Below are 22,677 nucleotides of genomic sequence, written 5' to 3'. Positions count from 1 at the left end.
ACATTCATCCACGATATTTCCTTTTTTCTCTCACTTCCTGTGCTTATCGGTGATGGATATACCTGCGGTGGTATGAGAGGTTAATTAACGGTTGGTCTTTAACTGACGATTGTATGGGAAGTATAGACCTAGTATAATTGCTTACGTTTTAGAATGGACCTAATTTCTTGATTTAAGTCCGTGGGTGTGGGTGTAGGATAAAACGGTAACTTGAAGAAATTGTATAGCAGGCAGCATCTAAGTCGGCTTTTGTATGGGACGTCTTCTCAAATAGGACTGGTGTTCAAATGGTCTTCAGTTGCAACTCTACATGCAGTATCAACTTCTGAGTTGTTACACTCCTGTTTATTAGGCAAACGGCGTAACTGTTGAAGCCATGAACGAGACGAAACCAACTTCGATTTTACCAGGCAGTGATAACTCGTGACGCCAGGATGTGATCGTTACAGCAAAGAACCAATCAAATTAACGCCAGGATCAGCGCGCGCTGCTGCAGTTTAGCGCGTCCCTAAACATCAACCTCTGACTCAAAACCATGACAACCAAATGCGTCCCAAGAAGAGTTTTCGGCAAGTGATATAAAATGACTGGAAGAGCGGGGAGACAAATTCAGAAAAGGAAGGCAAGGGTCACACCTGGTGTCAACTACTGATAAAGTGATACTCTCATTTCTTCCCTTTGTTACATTATGAACATTGCCACATGGAGTTGCCTATTGCTAACGCTGCTGGCGGCACGTTCCTCTTCTGGCGAAACAAAGACGGATGTCCTACTCGTTAAGACCTTGGACGCCTTGGATCATGTCTTGGAATATCTTATGGATCAGCACAGAAACATCAACTTGGATGCGGTCATCGGGACTAGGATGGTTGAAGGTAGGACATTTACTTTCTTTGCTGTCATTATCAATTCATATACTAAGCATTTATAACAAGCATGTCTGATTTTGATGATTGATAATAATAAGATCTAATTTGGATTGGAACACATATATAGGATTCCCTTATACCTGTCGGTCGATGGATATTGGGCAGGCTGGGACCACATGAAAATCCAGAAATTATACCAGACTCATTCCCCGATTCCGGGGGAGGTTCTACTGTATTCTCGATTCTGCTTTGAAGCAATGTCAGTATTGTTTCAGCTTGAGCTCATGGTCACGCTAATAGCGGACTATCGATTTTTGTACACGATTTTTGTATTGCCTTAATTCATCGGAGGGATGTGATTCCATTGTAACAATAAGAAGAACAGTGATCGCTCATCTCACATACAGATAGGCTCGCCCCTATAGGCGGATGGAGGTTTTGGGCGAAACGTCAACTCAATCCGCTTGGTGTTTGGTTGAGTGTTAGGTGAGACAACCAATATCGACCTGACAATGAGGTAACATTTTTCGCAACCTGTACGGACGACGAAGAACTTCGAAGCTCGTTCGTGTCATCAAGTCCTGTGCCCATTTATTTGTATCGTCTTCTATACTCAGTTGTACGAGGAACCGGGAAAATTTTCAAAAATGGGCGCCAAAAAAGCACCTTTGCTTACCTGGTCGTCCAACATTCGTATATACCTCTTAATTAAGGGTAGCGGAACCAGCCTAATATCAAAGAGACGAGTGTCGTCAACGCCAATGGTCACAGGGTTTTGGCATACTGAACCTCCAGCGGTATTGCCCCCGAAAAGCCTCCGTGCGTTGTTTAGAAGACGCTGAGCAATGTCAATACATTGAGGGTCAAGATGGGTTTTGGCCCCCAAGAGTCGAGTCTGCGGAGAGAATGATTCGCACGTGCCTTTGACCCAAAGCCGCGAATTCCATCCATAAATTATCTAGTGTATAACTCACTGTCCATTGAGATAAAATATTAAATAAATATCAGATCTGATGACAATCATTAACAAAAACCTCATCAGGCATGCTAGAATTGATTTCGTTGATGGCAGAAGATCACTGTTTCTTTGACTAAAATGCACCCATCTTTTTCACTTACCAATCGACTATAAACCGGGTCCTACTTCTTAAAGCTAAAACAACCAACTAAGAACAATATCGGATTTTCTGTGTTCTCTTTGAAGAGCTCTTTGATAGTGCGTGTCTTGTTTTTGACCTGGCCAATTTATTCGTCAGATCATTTGCTGAGACAGGCAAAGATGGCATTTCTGAGAAAAAAACATGACGTTTTAACAAGTGAATATATCAGTCATCAAAGAATCAGGTGCATGGCTACTAAAAACCAGGGTTACGCACAGATAAAACAAATGTTAGGAAATGAGACCTCTGTGACAAGTAGATGCTTCGAAAATATGTGCTCTGTGAAGGGGACGTAAGTCAAGTCTTCTAGGCGCTTACTGTATAATTCCTCCAAGCTGCAATACACTCCTCTCTGGAATTAGTCGACAATCAATGCCTCCTTTTCAAAAATGACATGAGTTTCACACCGCAGGTTCAAGGTAATTGTTCGCCTTGCCAATTTATCAGCGGTGTGCGACAACCCTATAGTCTCTGAGGGATACCAACCCGCAACACCGATAGATTGGCATGTTGTACATACGCGTATGAAAATATACATGAAGCAACGCAGATTGATATACCATGAAGCTAATTATAGTATGAGAAAGGTATACGGTTTACCAAGTCTGCCGTTCTGGGAGTAACCTTGAGCATTCCGATCTCAACGAATATCATGCAAAATAGAATACGCCGTTATGTCTCTTTGTAGTTTATAGAATATACAGATTAATGGGCAAAAACTGATACAGAACGCCGGCGAGAGGCGTCCCAATGACAAACTAAAAAATGGTTCAAAGTGGATCAATGCTCCGTTTAATACAAGCCGAAAAGTCTACCATTAAGCTTACTACAAGATTAGACAGAATAAGGCAGATAGCAAGCCATCAACCTTTGATCCGAACATTAAACTTTCCGGAATCTCTTTTTTAACAGCAAAAGTACCCTTTGTCATGCACTCTGTACTCCGATCAAGCTTTTCCATCCGAACTATATGAAGTTTGACACAGGAAGGGAGTCATTAGAGAAAAAGTAACAACGTCGCCTTTGAAGTTGACATTTACATCTACTTCCTCCCTTATCTCGTAGTTTTTCACTTATAGTTCAGACAAATTTGTCATTGTTTATCGAGTGAGTCCTTATATGGGCAGGCATATATATGCCATCGCTTTGTTCTTTATTATTACGTTCTAACATGAGTTACATGGTAGTGCGTCACGATACTCTCGTGATTTATACAAGTATTGTCTGAGCATAACATGTCAACAACGAAAAAACCAAACGAAGGCTGTCATCCCAAGGGAGCCATTGCAACACCCAGGCGACTAGTGTCCCTATCTCCGCAAACACGCGATCTCCGCGGTGCTATCCCATTTAGCCTTTTTAACCACAATAGAGCCGATTCTCCTTCAAATGGAGCCAGTGCTACGCCAAGGCGAATCACTGAGCGTCGCCAATTCCGCGTTGATAACGATCTCACTCGTGCTCATCAAACAGAGAAGCTTTTCCTTCCAAAAGAGCCAATGCTACGCCCGCGCGAATCAGTGTCCCCTTCTTCGCGATTTTTCCGCTGTGAAAACAATCTCATTTCCAAACATAGCAAATTAACCAAAAACGAAGCCTCTCCTCCCCCAAAGGAGCAATTAAAATATATGACCATCGCTGTAACTCAGAAAATGTCAAATTTTCCCTTCAAAAGCGAGAAGAAAGCAAGCTGCCGTGATATGACAATAAAATGACTTCAGGCCAAGGCTCATATTTTTGTTCATGCATGTATACGCGTTAAGTTATCTTTGCGCAATTCGTATCATATGCGCAATATTATTAGCTTTTTAGGATATTTCGAGTATAATTTGTTTAACACTGCCTTGCGCAACCTAGAGAGTTTTGTTACAATGCTTTATATTGCCAATTTCGTCCATCTTTAGCAACAGCTCCAGTTGACGGCCGTTAACATCCCCGGAAGTCCTTTTTATGCTTGTTGACGTGAACGAATCATTGTCGCCTTGGTATTTGGTTAAAAACGGGTTTTCTTGAGAAGCGGTAAATAAACCGAGGGGAACCGCTTCACATCACGTGCGATGATTAAGTCAATCGATTACTCCGGCAAATACCCATCCGGCAGCAAGATGTCGTGCGACCTTTGTACAGCCGAGCCGTTATCCCAACCTTTCCGATCATGAATAAGGTTTCTGAATGTCAAAATGTTGATTCTGCTTTTGATATTGGTCTGTAACGAACTACTTCACTCACTAAACACTGCTCTAGAATTCTTTTGGTTCTTATCGTTTCTTGGTAATATCCTAACTTGTCTTTAGATGCTAACATGGGCGGTATATCCTGATTAGAGAATAGAAATGGTGCACTTATCAGGTACCACTTGGATAACCGGCAAAATAACAAGGACCTACCTCTAATGGCATACTTGAATGCTTTCGAAGTCACAAGGAGCAAGTTATCGCTGTAACCCACTCTACGATTCCAAACGTACAAGTAGCCCTTTTTATTAATGAATTTGAAATTCCCTTTTTTATTGATGGCTAATGCTTAGCGTCGAGCGTCACCTAGGAAATTAGAACGAAAGCAGTATTGGGTTACTATCTTATGGTATGTCAACATGTCCAATAAAGGATTCCTTCATGGTTCTACCTGACTACGCTGTACTAAATGTCAGTTTTACAAAGCTCTCCGATTCAGGCTTCTGGTGTAACAAGCGGGTGACCTTCGCGAAAAATATTACTTCTGTACTTATCTATTTTGCGTTCTGCAGTCAAACAAACAAAAACCCAGCGTGATCATAACTGTCAGGCACACAGTGGGAACAAGGTTGGTTGATTGATAGTATCACGCCTGGCAATGATTACATGACTGTTACATGACTGTTACATGATTGCTATACTGTGATGTTGATACTCATTAAGGCAGACACAGACTACACACTGTTTAAAGTTCTAGGTCACCAAGTATTGAAGGCAGATGTGGCCAAGTTGGTCAAGTATCTAAACAGTGCACGGACAGACTAACATCTAACTCTCTATTTTAATTGAATCCATGCATCTGTGGTGGGCTACCCAAGAATAAAAAAATCGCCTTGACCTTGATGATTCTGGAGGGAAAATACAAATATGGCTACTGTTGATATCAGTGAGTGCTCTGGGTAGCCAAAGTGTAACTGATATCCAAAGTGACCCAGTTGCTGGCAGATTATAGCCTCGGTTTATGCTGACAGTGCTTGTCAAGAGGAAGAGAAGGGCAATTTCGATTTTATTTAGGGATTTGATATGCTTGTTCTTGTCTTCTTCTGACGTGACATCCCATATCCCTGGTCGATCCTGTACCAGCTCTATGAATTTGAGGGTTTCCCCCATAGATAGTGTTACAAGTATCTACCAGAGCTCTTCTTCTATTCAGTATACAGGATACTACTGACCAAATGTCCACTACACAGCATCTTCAGACACAGGACTGCAATCTGGTATCCCTCAAAACACTAGAAATAGACCTATTTTGATGTCATTACCATTGACCAACTCAGTTTAGATACCAACACACCTGTCAACAACAGGCCAAGATAAACAAATTGCTTGGTGAGAATAGAGCAGTCTCCCTCAGCGGCCAACACTTGGCAAAGTACCTCCCCACCTTAAAATTACTTTGCAAAGAAAGGTTTGTGGACCAGACACACTGCCATGGAAGTTACCTGAAGGGATGGTATCAATTAAAACACTTTAGATAGATGGTAGTCTGTGTCCGCCTTTATACACCTAATATCAAGATTAAATAAGGAGTATCATTTATTGAGAAAGAAAAGTCTTTATTTATTCTTGATAATTACAAATATTATATAACATCGAAGGAGGATCCTTTTGAGATGAAATACTTGGTCCACGACAGTGCGGAGCTGGTGCTGATGCTTTTCCGCCTCCTCCTCCTCGACAGAGTCAAGTAGGCCCAGCATTTTCAGGTGATTGTTGATTCAGCAGTGCCCAGTTCTTAGTCGGGATATATAGCAACTTGTTCTTCTCTCTCCAAACTGGTGATAGAGCCTGGCCTGGCGATGTGGCCAGAAGACCCGTCCCTCACTGAGACGTGTTTTTTTCTCTCGTCTCATCCAATTTGATGACATACAGGTAAGGCTAAATAACAGCATCAGTTAATCATAACTGCTGATAACAGGTACAGGGGTCTACCTCCAGAAGGGATCGTGAACCTTGGCGAAAAAGTCTTGGAAAGATATATTCTCTCAGTAAGATCTTAATCTAGCGCCATCGGTTGCTATCGACATACACTTTAATACGTCGGCAAACAATGTGAGGGAAATATTTTCTCCAAGAGGGGGACATGTAAATTTACTCGCACATCGCCTGAATTTAAAATGGTTGGGTTAGTCCCTCGGGAATGGCCGATACAGATCATGATCCCGTGTTCATTGGTCAGTCTTGAAATCCATAATCGAACAATCGCAGACAATTCCTCTGGGAGAGGAATACATTGCACCGCCTAAATTATGTTCGGACTTGAGCGCCTAGAATAAGATTCCACTCACGAGCCCTGTTGCCCATGCCTGGCTGACCGCCGTTCCATGACTTAATCATCGTGACAGGTGAACGTGCAATCGCCCGATTCCATTATTCTCGCCAAAGATAAGTTAATCGCGTCATCTCTCCTTAGAAATTGCCGTCCGATGGCTGGACTCGATAACGAATTCCGCTTTTTCTCCTGAAGTTGTCTTTCCGCATCAAGTTCAAACCATCCACGTGTAATCTTATTGTTTGTGACAGAAGCGCCAATGTTATTGCTTATCACGGAAGCGATGAAAAATACCAACCATCGATGTTGCAGTAAAAATCAACGGCGAATTTTTCCCCCAATTCATACAAAAGATATCAACCTGGGTTCTGCCATCCAAGAATTATCCATCACGACAGACATCGCTATGGCCCGTTATGTGAGGTATATTAGGCCAGGTAAAACTGTTTCTCGTCCGTCCGAAACTTTTCGCAAAACTGGAGGGTTTTTGGGGGGGGGGGGGGGGGGAGGGGGGGTTATATCATGTCTTATTTCAGTTCACCGTTCTCACAACCACCCTCAAAGTCATCGAACCCTATCACTATTGATTCTTTTGAATTTTTAATCTTAAAACTCATACCATAGAAATAAGAAAAATTTAGGGCAGACTGCTCCCTGAAAAGCTGCTTTGTTGAGCGTAACGAGAAAGACTAATTTGTACACCCGATAGAAATATTTCTGCGATTGATCTCAGCATCACATCCATCTCTTTCCGTATTTTAAAGAGTGGGCTTTGATTAAATATGCAATTCGCAATAAATATGCAATTTTATAAAATTCTACCATCTGTATTATCATGATAACATACGTCCGCTTGTTGCATCAGTGGCGTTTTTAAATTTGATATTGGATTTCTTCTGCCTTCTGTCTGATAACATCCTCTCCGCTACAATAAGATATCTATTTCGAAGTAGAAAATAACAGAATTATAAGATTTGCAAGTTATAAGCAAGTAATCGTTTATTTATTATGACAACTAACACTTTTAACACTGTCTTCGACACCTCGCTTATAGTACTTGACCGAATATCATAAAAAAACTATACTCATAGCGCTAACCATAGGCCAACACATGACATTAAGCAATGTACATGTAATTCTCTGGATTAGGGAGTCTTCGCAAATCGCCGAAACGCTGATGTGAACGCCTGTCTCATTGTATGACCTCCTGATAACGAACTCGAACTATGGGATAGGCGTTCACGAGGACGTTTCGGGAACTTTGTGAAAACTCCCTAGTTCACGTGTGTCCCGCTGGCATTTAGAAATAATCAAGGTCCTTGTGCGGTAGTAACGAGACATGCCGGCGTCAAAACCGAGTAAAGTGATTCGTTATCGGTCTACACAACATCATTATTTATATCTATTCATAGATTCAATACACATTTACATGATTGATGATTTCAAATTTAATTTCAAGTTGTAATTGATATTCTAATGGACAAAGGCATGCCTTAACTTTGGTGAATAAGCCAGGTCGTACCTTGCTGATTGCGAATCATTCATGTCCTTTGAAGAACATGGATTATGTTTGACGCTGGAAAGTAGTGGGCGACTAATTAGCAGTTTAACCGTTAATGTCGATGTTCTCATCTGCTCCATTCATAGTGGTTTGACGTGAGCAGAATAGTTAGCCACCCATATTGGTAATTTGAAGAACGCAAGTTTGAGGGGGTCCTGAAATGAGATAGTTACTGCTAAAAGCGGGGATATGTTCCTGTAAGCTACTGACATTGTACATAAAATAAATGGCCGGCGATTTTTCATAACTGCAAAAGAAATGGTTCCTTTACAAATATCACACGTATGTTATCTTCTTTTATTTGTCGACAAGGGCAATTCATTTTTGGGTGAACTAAGTCTGCAATCGACTTTTTTGTTAATGTTCTGTATCATAAAAGGTAAGATATATTCTAGCTGTTCTACATGTAAGTCCCTATACTGGGAATGTTCCCGTTCTTTTTGCTATGGCTGATCCCTTCCTATGCGTTATTATCCTCTCTTTCATCTTGCTAACATGAAAAACCTAAAACAAACGTGTATTATTTCTGTATGGCTTTTTTGTTCAATACTTGGCCTTTAAAAAACAAATGCAACTGCAGCACCGCCGTGGCAGCATCTTGTCACCAAAGGTTTCGCATCCTCTCCCGGCTACGTCTAAATGGAGTATCAGGATGCTGTGGTAGGCGTTCCGCCATTTATTGAAACGCTTCTAAATGATAGTCAAAAGTCAAGAGTTTTTATTCCATTTATGACTTTAGGAGATGTTCCATGCAATTTCATTAATGATGGTACCTGTCACAGCATAGCGAGCACCAAATGTGACCCAAATCTATCAATATCATTGCAGTAACTTTATTGATTTTGAAGCCATCACCATCTCAGTAGGGTCACATAAGGACCAATACTTCAATATGATATATCGCAAAGTCAGAAAGCATTGAGCTTTATCTCGATTGGCTTATTCAGAAGAAGAAAATCCACTTTTGTAAATTGAAGAATAAGGAAAGGCAGGGCTGGGCTGTTCATAAACCAAGTTGGTTGAAATATTTTAATGCGATCAGCTGAAAGAGATAACGTCTTAAGGGATACTCAACGCAACCGTTGAAAACAACGTGCTATTTCTGCTTTTGACCAACCGGGTCCAAAGATATCTCATGCAAAAGTACTGCTGAGTTACACTTATGGCCTACTAGTTACAGCTTCATTGTTGATGTGCTTTGATTCCAGAGGGGAAAATTATTACTTCTGATAAAAACAACAAGTGATTTCAGGAAAACGTAACGTTTTCTCTGTCCGAATGTGACTCTTTAGATTAAGTAACAAACGTACATTTCATTACCATCGTGTCTTTTATTGGGCCTTCCAGCCGATTTAGCAAGTAAAGATTACTGATAGCTGATTGCTCATCAGAAACATGACGTCACCGTCCACTTTGCATAAAGCTGAGACGGCATTCCAGTTCGCAATAAAACATAAAGATACCGCAAAAGTAGGGCAGTGTCCTTCCGAGTTATTACTACACCATCTCTGACCTTCTCATGATATTCTATGTTATAGTCTCATTTATCCCGTCTATCTATTGGTATTTACTCACAGATGTACTTGATATGGCGGGTGTAGGCGTACAGATAAATGACACGTGTTAACACAAATACGTATAATGTAACTGCCACCGGTGATCATGATGTGTCCGGCAGATACAATCATTATGATACGTTTTGCCCGATCATTTGCTCATATACAGTTGAGTACAGGTACGTGACACTTGTCCTTAGAGACGCGGATGACGTTGTTCCTTGTTGCATTTGTAATGATTTATGATTTGATCTGCCTAATGCTTGTCCTTCTTATTGTTTTGTATCGACACATTTGATGATGATGTGTGACCACTGTGCACATCGAAACTCACAGGTTAATCCATTAACCTGCCAGACTCTCGACTTAAATTGATTTGTGCCGAATCCACGTAATATCTGAGAAACGTCAGATTTCGTGAAATGACTGACAACGCCTTACATGAACTTTAGAGGTACGAGGCCGCCTGTGGGCGTTTGAGGCGATTGTATGAGATGGTCGCCGTGGAGGCCGTCATACATGTAGAAGAGCTTGGAAAGGAAGGGGGTGTATACGGCCAGTAGTGGAGGTTAAAAATGACTTATCAAGGTCCATTACGGTTAGTCGGCTTTGTATCAAACAATAGGTTTTTGTACTGCCTCTCAATGCTCTGAAGGCCACAGTCCACTACCGACCGTCTACAACCACCGCCACCCCCATGCTTAAGCCCTTTCCAAGCTCTTCTATGACGGTCTTCAGACCACGGCATCGACCAAATGGTGAGATTTGGTAACGATGAAGGTATTCCTGGTCGCTTATTTTGGGTACTGAGATGAGTACAAAAAACGAACGGTAAATCCCAACATGAACTTCATCTCTGCTGCCACTAGTTTAATTATATAAATACGACTGCTTATCCCCTGTGGTGAATTAATTTATCCTTTAGATTTTCATTAATTTGAGCACTTAGCAAGACATCTTGCGCTAATTAGACCCTAATGAAGGCACTGCTACTAAACAAGTCTATCAAACTCTCCGCGAACGGGACCCGTCACACCTTGCGTCAGTCTCCGATACTCCGTGCACAATCACTGATTCCGCTTATCATCTTTAAATTGAGATACCTAAGGACGTGGATTGTGGTAATTAGTGGTAATAACGGTAATTCCCTGAGATAAGGTTACACGTTATTGACAACATGAACAGGTGTAGTAATATCGTACTCACTTAACTATAAGTAGCCTTGTAATTTATGGGTAATTTCGTGTAATTGTTCTCATTTGTGTGTGACGTATTTGATGTGGCGTAATGATGGTGTCCCTGGGCGACGCATCTCTTCAGCACTCTTCCTTTACCCTATGATGTATTCAGATGAAAGGACTTGGCGGAAAGTTCCTTATAAGAAACTACATGGACACATATACGTTGTTGATTTGTAGCTATAATCCTTTCAAATGAGAAAACAGTAGCCCGGCCGTCAAAGCAACCAAAGCAATGATACACAGTCCTAGTCTTAGATATGAGGAGATCTATTTGTCACTGGTAACCTATCACGGAATGTTTAATTTCCGTTTAATACATTGTATCATCATAACTCGTGCTCTCTCATTCGCGTCTTGCTGATAGAGTCTTCTGCTTCTGCGTTCGGAATAAATATGAATAAATATTCATTGAGATGCACGCTATAGACACGGCCAGTCTGTTTTCGGTAACGAAGTCGGCTGTCCTAGAGTTCCGACACCGAGTCCCAGAATTTTGTTGTCTGGGTGGTGTCCATGTCCGTGATTAAAGTCGGTATGTCAGCTTTTCAATCTATATTTGTGGGACCTTGATGATCATTTGAAGTCACCGCCAAATTCATATTTTGATTTTTTTCCCTGAAATATTGTCACGACGAATCACAGCGTTTTTGAATTTTTCGCCCACTCCCATTTTCCCGCGACTTAAGTGATATTCATTCGGCTCTGAACTCAGCGCCAAGGATTAATGCACTGACTGTTTCAACAGCCTCCTTGATCTCACCAAGAGCGATGATGTTTCCGCCATCTGCTTCAAACTGTTTGATCAGATATACTTGAACTAGAGAATTAGACACAAGATTAAAGCATTTTCATGTTAGGCTAGTATTGACGGTAAATGGTATATCGGGAATCGGCTTTGCACTTGAATTGGTTTCTCTGTTCCAGATATTCAGGTAAATCTGATGATTAGACCAGCTGTTCTCCAGGCAGGCAAGGATCGGATCCCCTAACTGCGATTTGCCGCCAAAGATTTCAGTCGTTTAGCTTGAGATCACCCGAATTGGCATAACTCAGTCGGCCGAAAAAGTGATAAAAGGGTTTACGTGTTAGATTGTTAACCTACTCTAAATTTCATGCTTCGAAGTTGAAAGATTCCAGGTTTAAACCAATCGGGATAAAGTCATAACATGTATGTCGAAATGTACAGAGAACCTGGCGGCCGGGATGGATCGAGTCGTAAGTTTATCGACATTGAAAAAACAACACCATGATGGCGTCATGCGAACTGAATGAAAGGAATCTACCCGGCGCCTCTTCTTTTCAGAACTGCGAAATCGATACCAAGGAATTAGCAAATGAAGTGTTGTAGCTAATCATTAAAGAAACGGTGCGGCCAATCAGTGGCGGTTGTGTTGAATTTCTTCCCAGCTTCTTTAAATACGGTGTCTCGTGTTTATCGAATAATGTAAATTCGCCTGTAAGAAAATACTCTAACTAGATGCAACACGAAATCCTTTTTTCCCAATATTGTTGAGTTTGTTACGCAACAAGCGAGTCAATTGGATCTCATACTGTAGTGTAACGTACAGAGAATCCTTTGTTTGTCCGGCCAAGACCTGACGCAACTCGGTATTTGATCCCTGCACACCGGGTCCCGACCGAAAGTGTAATGAAACGCACGAATTGATATTGAGTTACACGGTATCGTCCCCGGGTCTATTTACCGCAAATAACCCTTACCTGAACACCAACGTACCAGTTCCTTCGAGATATTACAAAACTCCATGTTATTAATTTACTCTTGCTGGATAGAATTGTTTGCCCTGGACACCTTTCTAAACAAGTATAGAGCAAGTAAAGAGGTTATACATCTCAGAACCATAAATGAGTCATGGTATCCGCTCAACAGTAGGACAGTGGAACATCATTTATGTGAAAATTGCATCTGAAACTTCGACTATAGATCGTCGACACGATAATAAAAAAACAGAATTCCGCGAGAAAAACGACATCTGATAATAACCACAAGGTGCTTGAGATATGGTCTGTGTGCTGAGCAAATAATCGAAATGATGACAATTGGGAATCGTGCACAATTAAAAACAGTGTAAAATTGGAGAAACGTTGTTCTAATACTCTCGATCATTTTATGTTATCACTATGCCGTTATGCCGTCCTACCCGGCAGCACTGTGACGATTGAGATGCTGAACCCGCTCCAAAAATATTAGACACCATTGGAAAAAAATATATCGATTATGGTATATAATTATGTTTCATACTACATGTATACTGCTTATTTGGAAAGAGACGACGTTTTTCTTACTTATCAGGTTGAAGGGCGAGTGGCAAAAAGTCATTCTCCTTCATTCTATAGCTGTACTTGTATATGAAGAAGGTTCAATGAGGAACCGGCGTTAAGATAAATGCCAGTGGCGGCGCCACAATCGATCGTACCTTCTGACGCCATGACGTCATTTTCTGGTCTGTTGACGTCGCATGAGGTCAATCACGGGAAACTATTGCGTACATTTTTGCACAGGATTTCAACAACAGAAAACGTGCCCAATAACTGGCATCGCGCATATTTTCCGCAAAATTATCTTAAGAAACTGATAGCTCAATAGATTTAAAACAGGAAGATGCAAACGTCGCCGAAATCGGTCGAAAATAAGCGATCGTTTTCGGGTTCAGAAATAACATGACAATGCATTGGAAATGGAGAGTTTTGGTGTGATCGATTGCAGCGCCACGTGGCGGATAAATCGCGCCGGTTCCTCATTGTATGAGATCATTGAAACCTCTTTTCCCTTGCCAAATGTAGTCCGTAATTATGGGGTGTTGGTGTAGTTTTATCTTGGTTTGATATCGAAGAGTTGCAAAATAGTCAAACATTCGTCGATCAAATCAAGTCACTTCGATGGAAAATTTCAGCGGCTGGCACTTGTTCAGTTCTGGAAAGTTTTTGGTGTGTTATTACCAACCTTAACAATAAACGCCCAACCCTCTAACCTACACTTGATATATATAAAACACCAGTGATAACTTCAAAACCGATAACTTACACACTATCACATTTCAACAAAGGTTTTCATTTTAGCAAGTGATTATTGCTTTGAAATCTGTTTCGGTACGGGCGTTGATTCTATGGTTCGCTTGAAGGATGATACATCTCGGTGTCATAGATTCATCTGCGCTATAGCCTCGTGTTCAGTGCGCTCTATCAAAACCGATCTCGCAGTAAAAACGATGTAAATATTGCCAGCGATGCTGTAAACGTAAAACTGTTTGAAGATTGAAAAAAACTTCATATGGATGATTTTGTAGAGCGACGAATTTGTAGAAGTTTCATCTCATGTTAGAACGGGCAAAATACATGAAATGCTTCACAACGCACTTGGGTGGTCAGAGTACCAAACACGAAACGAACTCATAAGTGTTCAAGACGCGAACCTGGCACGGGATCATACATTTCCAGTGGACTTGACGGCATGTTTGATTCAAACAGGCCTCACGCAAAGGCTTTGTTTCAACCAATGGGAAATAGATTTTGTCGATATACGTTGTATTATAAGAAAGTTCACGCTTCAAAATCATGCCGGTGCAACGTTTTTGAGAATTGCCGTTGTTAATTGATTCACCAGTGGTCATTTTTCGGGAAGGCTGAAATATATATTGATACGTTTTTCTGTGTTTCCTCCATTGAAAGCACATCATTGGCCAAATGATGTCATGTGTCCGGTCGTGGGATGTCATTTTCACCATCCAATAGCAATAACATTCGTGTATTTCTACACTGGCCAATTGTCACGATTCTTATGCCAACGTTTTCCAATCTTTCGCTCCAGGGTGTACTGAAAACAAAGACATGTGTGTCATGATATTGGTCTATCCTCCAGCTGCTTCATATTGTTGAAGGGTAAAAAACACGAATCGATACTGGTAATAGGGTGCGGTGCGTCTTTCCCAATAACAAACCAATTAGGTGAGACCTCGAGGGAAGACTCCGGGTGTGTTTAGCCCATCAGGTCGCGTAATCAAACAGCCTGGAACCGTCTGGCTGTGATTACCCCCGGGATCACACCTTACCGTAAGCAAATTCGACTCATTCTGATAATTTACCAATAAGACTCCCTTGTGATTGGTAGAAATTTGAGACAACGCCGAAGAAGCAGGATTGCGCGCTTCTGATTGGACAATATGTGAACAAGTCTCTTGACACAACATTCTTCAAGCAATTTGTATTAGGTTATTCTCTCTGCCATCAAAAATTTCTAGTTGATTACTAGTTGGTTTTGGCATCTTATACTATGATAATACATGATACACTCCTATTTATCAACACAAATTCCGATCAAAGCAAAAACGAGCTCTTACAACATGTAAAAGAAACAAGCTAGGAATAAATGGGAATGAGCCCTCCTTCAAACATTTGCAAAACAACCATCAGGATCTGCGCGTAATCGATTTTATTTACTCATCCGATAAGCCTAAATCATTTCTTGAGTTCGGGGCTATCCAAACTCTTTGGTGGGTGTGCCCCTAAACCAAGCAATCCTCTGACAAGTGAACTTGAAAATAAGCTTTGATTAGCGAAGAATTAATTGATGAGGCAATGAATCTATTTATTGTTTTGAGGAAAGCAATGTTTCTCGATGTTCGTCATCGGTTCAACTCAAACAGTAGATTGGTACAATTGTCCTAGATTGCCCTAATGTTCATTAGCAATCATAGAAGAACAAACAATGACATCACTCATAAGTCTTCAAAATCATTAAACCTTAAGTCTTCAAAAGAATACACTTGCCAGAGGCGAAAGTTGCATTCTTGATACTTCGCGTGAATTAGGTACTCCGCAGGGCGTAGTCGAGAAAGGCAATTAGAGCGCGCATTAGGAAAGGCCAGCTTGACGATCAACCTCTCTCATGACATTAGACTCGGATGTGAAATGTCCAGGTGAGAAAACATAGCAACTCAGTGTCGGAAAGAGGATCGCCCGCTCAGGCGACTATCTCCTGGGGTCGACAGAGTTACGAATGAATAAGTAATCGTTGTATTTTCGGACACCAATACCACGAATATACGAAATGGTGGTGTCTTTGGCAACTATACAGTCACCTCAGAAAAATCTATACCAAAAAGGCCTGAAAAAATCGGTGGATTTAGGAGCGTTTGTAGCCTGAACTCCATTATTTGCCCCATCCGGTTTAAGGCCGGTTTGGCCTCTTGATTTCGCTTGGGTAATATTTTTTTGAGATGATGAATGTCGGTTTTCATCATCACAAATGGAGAGGACTTTCCCATAAATCATAAAGTATAGAATTATCCTTTTTGCTGTTGAACTCGATAAAAAACAACCAGACGAATATTGGAATAAATGCTGCAGACGAAATAAATGTTCAAAGGTATAAGTATCTAGTCGTAGGAAGTTGAGCAAGTTGCTCTACATCCGTGTAGGAACTTACTGATCCATGGCTCTGTTGATTTAAGACGATGTATCAGGCTTCTTTTGAAGTTCGATATTCCAACATCCGCGTTCCGCGAGTAGATAATGGCAGTTCTCGAAAACAACAAGTGCCGTTTTGAGGATTGTATTGGGCGTTTTATCTCCTATTCTTCAGTTTTCCGGTCAGACAAGATGCATGATATAAATGATATTGCGGGCTATTCGACAATTTCAGAATGAATGAAAAACCTCGTTCCAATGAGCAATGGGGTCTACGACAAGGTGACCATCAACAGTCGGCAATGATCCCCAAACGGCGAGTTGACGCCAATTTGGGCGAGAACTCCTCGAAACTCCGCGATTCAACTATGCCAGGAGTTACCACTGCGTAACTAGATCTAGGATTTCTACAGCGACAGCTTGATCTTCCATCTGTGCCAACACGTGGCCGAATATCCAATATGTGCATCATTTCATTTTTAAAAATGTATGATATTTTTCTTTTTGCGCAAATCTGTTTTCAACACGACACGGGCACGCGGGGTCAGGATACCACACTAAATCGGCCAGCGCGAAGGGCGAAATAAATGTAGCTCATTCGGGCGACAACCCGCTGATTTGGAATCCCTGCCTTGGATCACGTGCTCGTGAGTCCGATATGGAGTTTTGAAGTACGGGGAAGAGCAATGTCGGCCGGACGAGACTTCATTACAGGAATCCAATATGTTGGGCTCTACTGTAGTGTGTTAATACTTTTGAAGTTACATGTACTTATATATCATAAAAGCATCTGCTTTTCGTCTTTGTTCTAACACGAGTTTCCAGTTAGTGTCAGTTGTTTTATCGGAGCAATGTTTATATGCATCCCTTGTCAAACGAGCATAAAAAAATGTTATTGCAGACAAAAAGCAACTTGTAGCCTTGTATGAGCCATGAGTAAATATACAAAGTCTGGCCCCCAATCTGAACCTCTCTCCACAGGGATGCTTTGACCGTACTGCTTTATGTTATCAGTGCTATTTGATCAGTCTTTGCGGCAACTTTGATTGGCTGTTGTCACGGGAAATCATCCAATCACTGCCCATCCGCCGCGCTCTCGGTGGGTACAATGTAAATTATACATCAGCGCCTGATCAGACGTGATAAACAAAAACTTCGCCTTCATTCCATGTCTGAGATATTTTTAGAAGCATGCTAAGAGAAGAAGAGGCAAAAATGATATTTTCATTCAATACCTTAATGTTATTTGCAGTAAGACAACGTCTAGCCCTGATGGCAGTTTGACCAACGATGTGGAAAAGTGAAATCAGTTAGCGATAATGTCAATGTGATGTTCAGTTACGTTTACAGACTATGCTGTTATTTTAAATAACTGTCAATGTCTGCCTCAACAACGAGAGTGCCACGCGTTGGCTGAAAAATCCTGTTCAGCGGATGAATCCTATGAAAACCAGAAAGTACTTATATCCTGGTTCAAAGACTCTGATACCATAAGCATGAAGTTGATATACATGTACCTACAAATATAATAAAGAGATATATTTATATATGAGGAGTCTTCGACCTTTGACAGCCGAAGCTAAAAATAGAAACTTGACGAGGGAACCGGTGTTTTCCGAATGCCATACCGATTCAGTCATATTCGGCTGCATTCAATGTCAGCACTTTGACCAACATTTCTTGGGCGCTATGATTAAAGCTAGTAATGCTTCTTGAAGACAGTTGTACGCAGTATTAACCGATTTTCTATACTTTTGCAAGACGCCCTCTTCCCAAGCATCAAATACCCTGTCAATAAGGTCACCTTTTGTCAAGGTATCGTGAGTAGTCAAGTAATTACCGAATATGAAGGCGATAGTTTCGCGGCGATCTATTCCTTTTTCTTCGGTTCCAATCAAGGTAGTATGATTATTCTTCGTTCAATGACAAAGGCTTTGGCATATCTCTCCCGTACACTGGTGGAATGTGACTTATTTGGCTCTTGTCTTGGGAGCCGAATAATCATCGTTGGTGATAGAGGCAAGGATTTCGCACCTTGTGGTTGTGGTAGATTCGTGCCTAACTTGATGATACCGGCCATGAGAACAAAACGTTCTCTTCTATAAGAAACGCCCATTGAACCAGTCAAGAAGATCTGCTGCAACCAGGTCTTTGAGAAGCTCGACGTCTTTATCTGTATTGGCTGAAAATCCTAAAAGGTTTTTTAATGCTGTTTCACAACAACCCTTATTTTAGAGTTGTCTCTTTTGAATAGGGACCGCACGCACAGTACGACTATTCTCGAAGTGTCCTTTATCTTAACTCGCTATCATTTTCCGTCCCGCCGTCCAAGCCACTCGATCACTTACGAGTAAAAATAATGTGATGTCTACCTCTGCCACAAGGGACGATTGGTCATCATTACTGTCACTTCCCCAAAAGAATGTCCTGATAACACGACACAAGAACATACTGATAATATGCCACGCGCCATAATCATTAGAGCCAATGCAAGACGGTCTTTTTCACGCAATGAGTAAAAAAAACCTTTTGCGCGACGCCTTTTCTAGTCATACAATTCCACTTCCATTTCAACTTGTTTTTCAGTTCTTTTTTAAATCATATGATAGGGCATTTAAAGGATTTTGAAAACCCCTCAATTTATCTTAAAAATGAGTCGATGAGAAACAAGCAATTAAGTAACTTTGGCCTTACAATAATTTACATTTACCACGTCTATTGAAGTAAAGTAAGCCATATTCAGAGGATTCCTTGATGATGCTGATAAATCACCCAACGATGCCAATGATAAGACGGGCGTTGTGAAATGTAGCCTAAGAGATAACTAACCACACAATGCAATTCCTTTTAAATAGACATGCTATGATATATGGCCGTATTGCTCTTTAAAAACATGTTAACTTCTCCTTGCCGTAATATGTAAGGGAATGAATATTTTCTGTTGACATTTGGTAGCGTTAGTTAGGCCAATTCGCACGATTTGGAAGAAATTGCGTCTTTAAAGATGTATGCATCCAACATGATTCGGTGCGTTAAGCCCTCGTTTGAAACTACCCATAACTCAACCGTTTGAAGGTTTTAACCATCAAGTCGATGATTTATTTGTAGTTGAATTGGAGGTCATTCGATATATCCGACCAGACTTAATAAGTCGAGAAGAGATCTAACCATCGTAAATTATATGGTATTAAAAGTACTTCGTAGAAATGTATGTTGCCATATGCTGCGCATTTGCGATACGTGTGTAGTTCCACAAACAGAATATTCTAAAAAGCCCCAATAGAAGAAGTGACATGTACAACATGAAGCTGACGAACCACAGTTAGCGCTCGGGAGTCATCCATCTGCATGGCTCCGACCACGGCCGCGACCGAATACGTTAGAAGCAAAATGTATGCGCTGCCAGTTTTGACACCGAACCGAAGGCCGTCGCTTGCCGATTTTCTATGATATTCTGCCCATATATCCCACCTCAGTTTGGTCGAAGGGTCAGTCCTTACATCAATCACGCGCTCCCAAACAAAAGTACCATTGCCCCATAAATATCAGCGAATTGCCAATGAAGCCAGCTATTAATCAACTTAACTTGTTCTGGCTTTGAAAGACATGAATGACAAAAGCCGGTGTAATGTTTTTAGTTGTCCACCACACCCTAGTGTTTCATTACAATAGTTAGCTACTAGATAAACCATGACTTTTCAAAATAAAACAGCTTTATTAGGTCAAATATGCATTAAGAAGAAAAATGTTTTGGGATGGTCCTCATTTACAAGCCATTGCTTGATTGGAACCTCATTTATAAGCCATGGTTTGATTGGAACCTCATTCAGAAGCCATGGTTTGATGGGAGCTCACTCACAAGCCATCACATTCTACGTCCTTCAGAGCAATGTGTCTGCTCTTTCAGAAGTGATAAATTGTTCATTTGCCTTTATTGGTGTAACGATCTCACTCCGCTGGTATGTCCCGGGGGAAGCACGACTCGCGACTACAGATTTATAGCTCCTTTAGATCGCGTATTCTGTCTATTTATGATGGTCATGTATCATTGATTTGAAGAAGAATATAATCAAGCTAATAGGTCGATCGAGTCACGGAGAGAGTGGTTAAAGGAAAACCATAGGCATGAGCTATAGGGCTCCAATATTTTAAATAGGGTTTCACAGTGATTAATATTCACCTGGGACTGCATGGGTTTAGCTCCCATCCCTCTGACAACACGCTTTGAAAATCCCCTGTTGATGGCCTTTTCTATATCATCATCTGTTTTAACAGATGCCTCCAGCCTTACAATGTGCATGAAACCAGCCCGGGAAACCAGTCCCGCAAGACAATTCCACTAGCCTCAATCCTCTTATACCAATACTATCGTTTGGGAATTAAAGACTATTATTAACCGAAAGACAACATTGTAAATGGCGAATAACATGAAAATTGAATTAGGCCATACTTTATTTTAATTTCCAATAAATTTCTGATGGTGTATCGCACGCAGCCGCTCTGGGGCACCATATTTACAGATGAATTGGCTGTAAATGGATTCTTATTGTAACGTTTTTCTTTCTTGACGATCCTAGTTTGCAGCAGCGTCTAGGTAGAAATATGCCTCGAAAGCGATGTGATACAGAAGAAGTTCGGGTCAAGAACGGCATCAAATCTAGGACCAGGATCGGGGATGCACACGAACAAAGGCCTTTAGCGTCCAAAGCTCTCAAAGTTGTATGCGTTGTGCGTATATGCTGGGGATACTTTGATAGACTTTCATGCTTTGATTCCAATTTCCTTTTCTTTGTTCTCCAGGTGTAACATTACATTAAAGCAGATGCAACAGACGGCATATAAATGTATATATAGTTTCAACAAGTAATGTTTCATCTTTTACGCTTGTGATTTACCAATCAATCGGGCTGTGATCGCGACATGGACCATGTCGTGTAAACCTTGAGATGTTTGAGTTGAGCCGGAATAGATTGACGTGATCGATATAATCACTGGCATGGTTGGTGAAACCAGGTGTGAGCAAGTTGACGCGCTGACACGAGTGAGATCCGTCCCGATGTGTGTTCGAAAGTCTCAACCTTCTTTCGAGACAACAAAAGATATCGTATATACGTGATGGTAAACGAGGTCTCCTTTGATTATTAACACTTGAACGTGACATATTCATCTTTCAAGATAGCAGCAGGATACCGGCGCGGAGGCAATCGAAAGATATTTGGTAACCGCGTTAATGGCCAAGCTAACACCACATGTTATCAGAGATGCAAACCTCTTAGGGACCTTGAGGTGGAAGTGCGCGGCGGGGTCGCGAATTTTGTTCAGCCACCTCACATATCCATTGAAAGATTCTGAGTCAGTTATGGATGTCTCTGAAAGGTATATGGAATAGGCCTATTTTAGTTTGCTATCATTCGTTTGATGGCTATGGGCCCTATGCTTCCTTTTCTACTCTCGTCTAAGATAGCTCTTGAATATTTTGATGCTACAATCTCGACATAACTTTTCAAATGTGTACGTCTTCCCATGCAACTCTGAAGTATAACGCACATACAGTTTTGTGTTCTGGATCCGGTTTAGATGCTGTATATTGTCTGTGTCTACTCACAGCCGGCTTAGGCATCGAATGCATTGAAGAACGTACGTATATTCGAGTAGGCGTTCATTCCAAATAATATCCAGGTTTGAAATTGCAATTGCTTGTTTATCACAAAGAAAATTCTCCTCCATGAAGATCCTGGTTAATTTTTGCTTTTCAAACTTTCTATGACGTTCCGCATAATAAAGTCTTTCCTGAGTTGCAATCAGAGAATTCCACTCTTATTCTTAGTTATTCCTGATAGATGATGACAACAGGAACCACGCGATAAACATGACCATTGTATGAGAGACGCGCTTACAAAGCTCATTAAGGAAAATGGCATTTTATGTTGTGTGCGGAGGTGACCGGGGCGCAAGATGGCGGAAACAATTAGTGGCAGAAAGTTTGCATTTCCTCGCCGTCATTTTACATGCGGAGCGTATCAGCGGTAGTCTTCCATTCAGTTATGATATTAGCTAATATCAAGTCAAGTCGATGCTAGATAAGTTCACCTACATGTACCAGCGTACATGTACGAGCAAAAATCTATATACCCCTCTCAGTCATCTGTATATTCTTCAACAAACTTCCTATTCATGAGTCTTTTGCGCTGCACAAAAAATTGGCTTGGAAAATTTGACAGTGTCTCACTTGAAGTAGCTAGTTCTTGGTCATGCGTGTCCGATTTTGGCGAATTGAGTATTTCAAAATACGGTATTTCGAACCTTTAAGTTTCACATGAAAGAATTCATTTTATCCAAAACGCTATACGCGTTCTGTCA

The 22,677-nt window shown here is 41.1% G+C and overlaps 1 protein-coding gene across 1 annotated transcript in view; it reads left to right on the top strand.

The window, feature by feature from the left end:
- Nucleotides 1-469: 469 nt before the first annotated feature.
- LOC135487466 (UPF0764 protein C16orf89 homolog) overlaps nt 470-22,677 on the top strand; it is a 57,382-nt gene continuing 35,174 nt past the window's right edge. Inside the window, exon 1 of the mRNA XM_064771150.1 lies at nt 470-875. Within this exon, the coding sequence (XP_064627220.1) occupies nt 689-875 (187 nt within the window). The 5' untranslated portion in view covers nt 470-688. The remainder of the gene's footprint in view (nt 876-22,677) is intronic.

Source organism: Lineus longissimus, chromosome 1 (genome assembly GCF_910592395.1).
Source record: "Lineus longissimus chromosome 1, tnLinLong1.2, whole genome shotgun sequence".
Classification (NCBI taxonomy): domain Eukaryota; kingdom Metazoa; phylum Nemertea; class Pilidiophora; order Heteronemertea; family Lineidae; genus Lineus; species Lineus longissimus.
The sequence above is the reverse complement of the archived record's forward strand: the minus strand, read 5'-3'. Positions and strand labels throughout refer to the sequence as shown.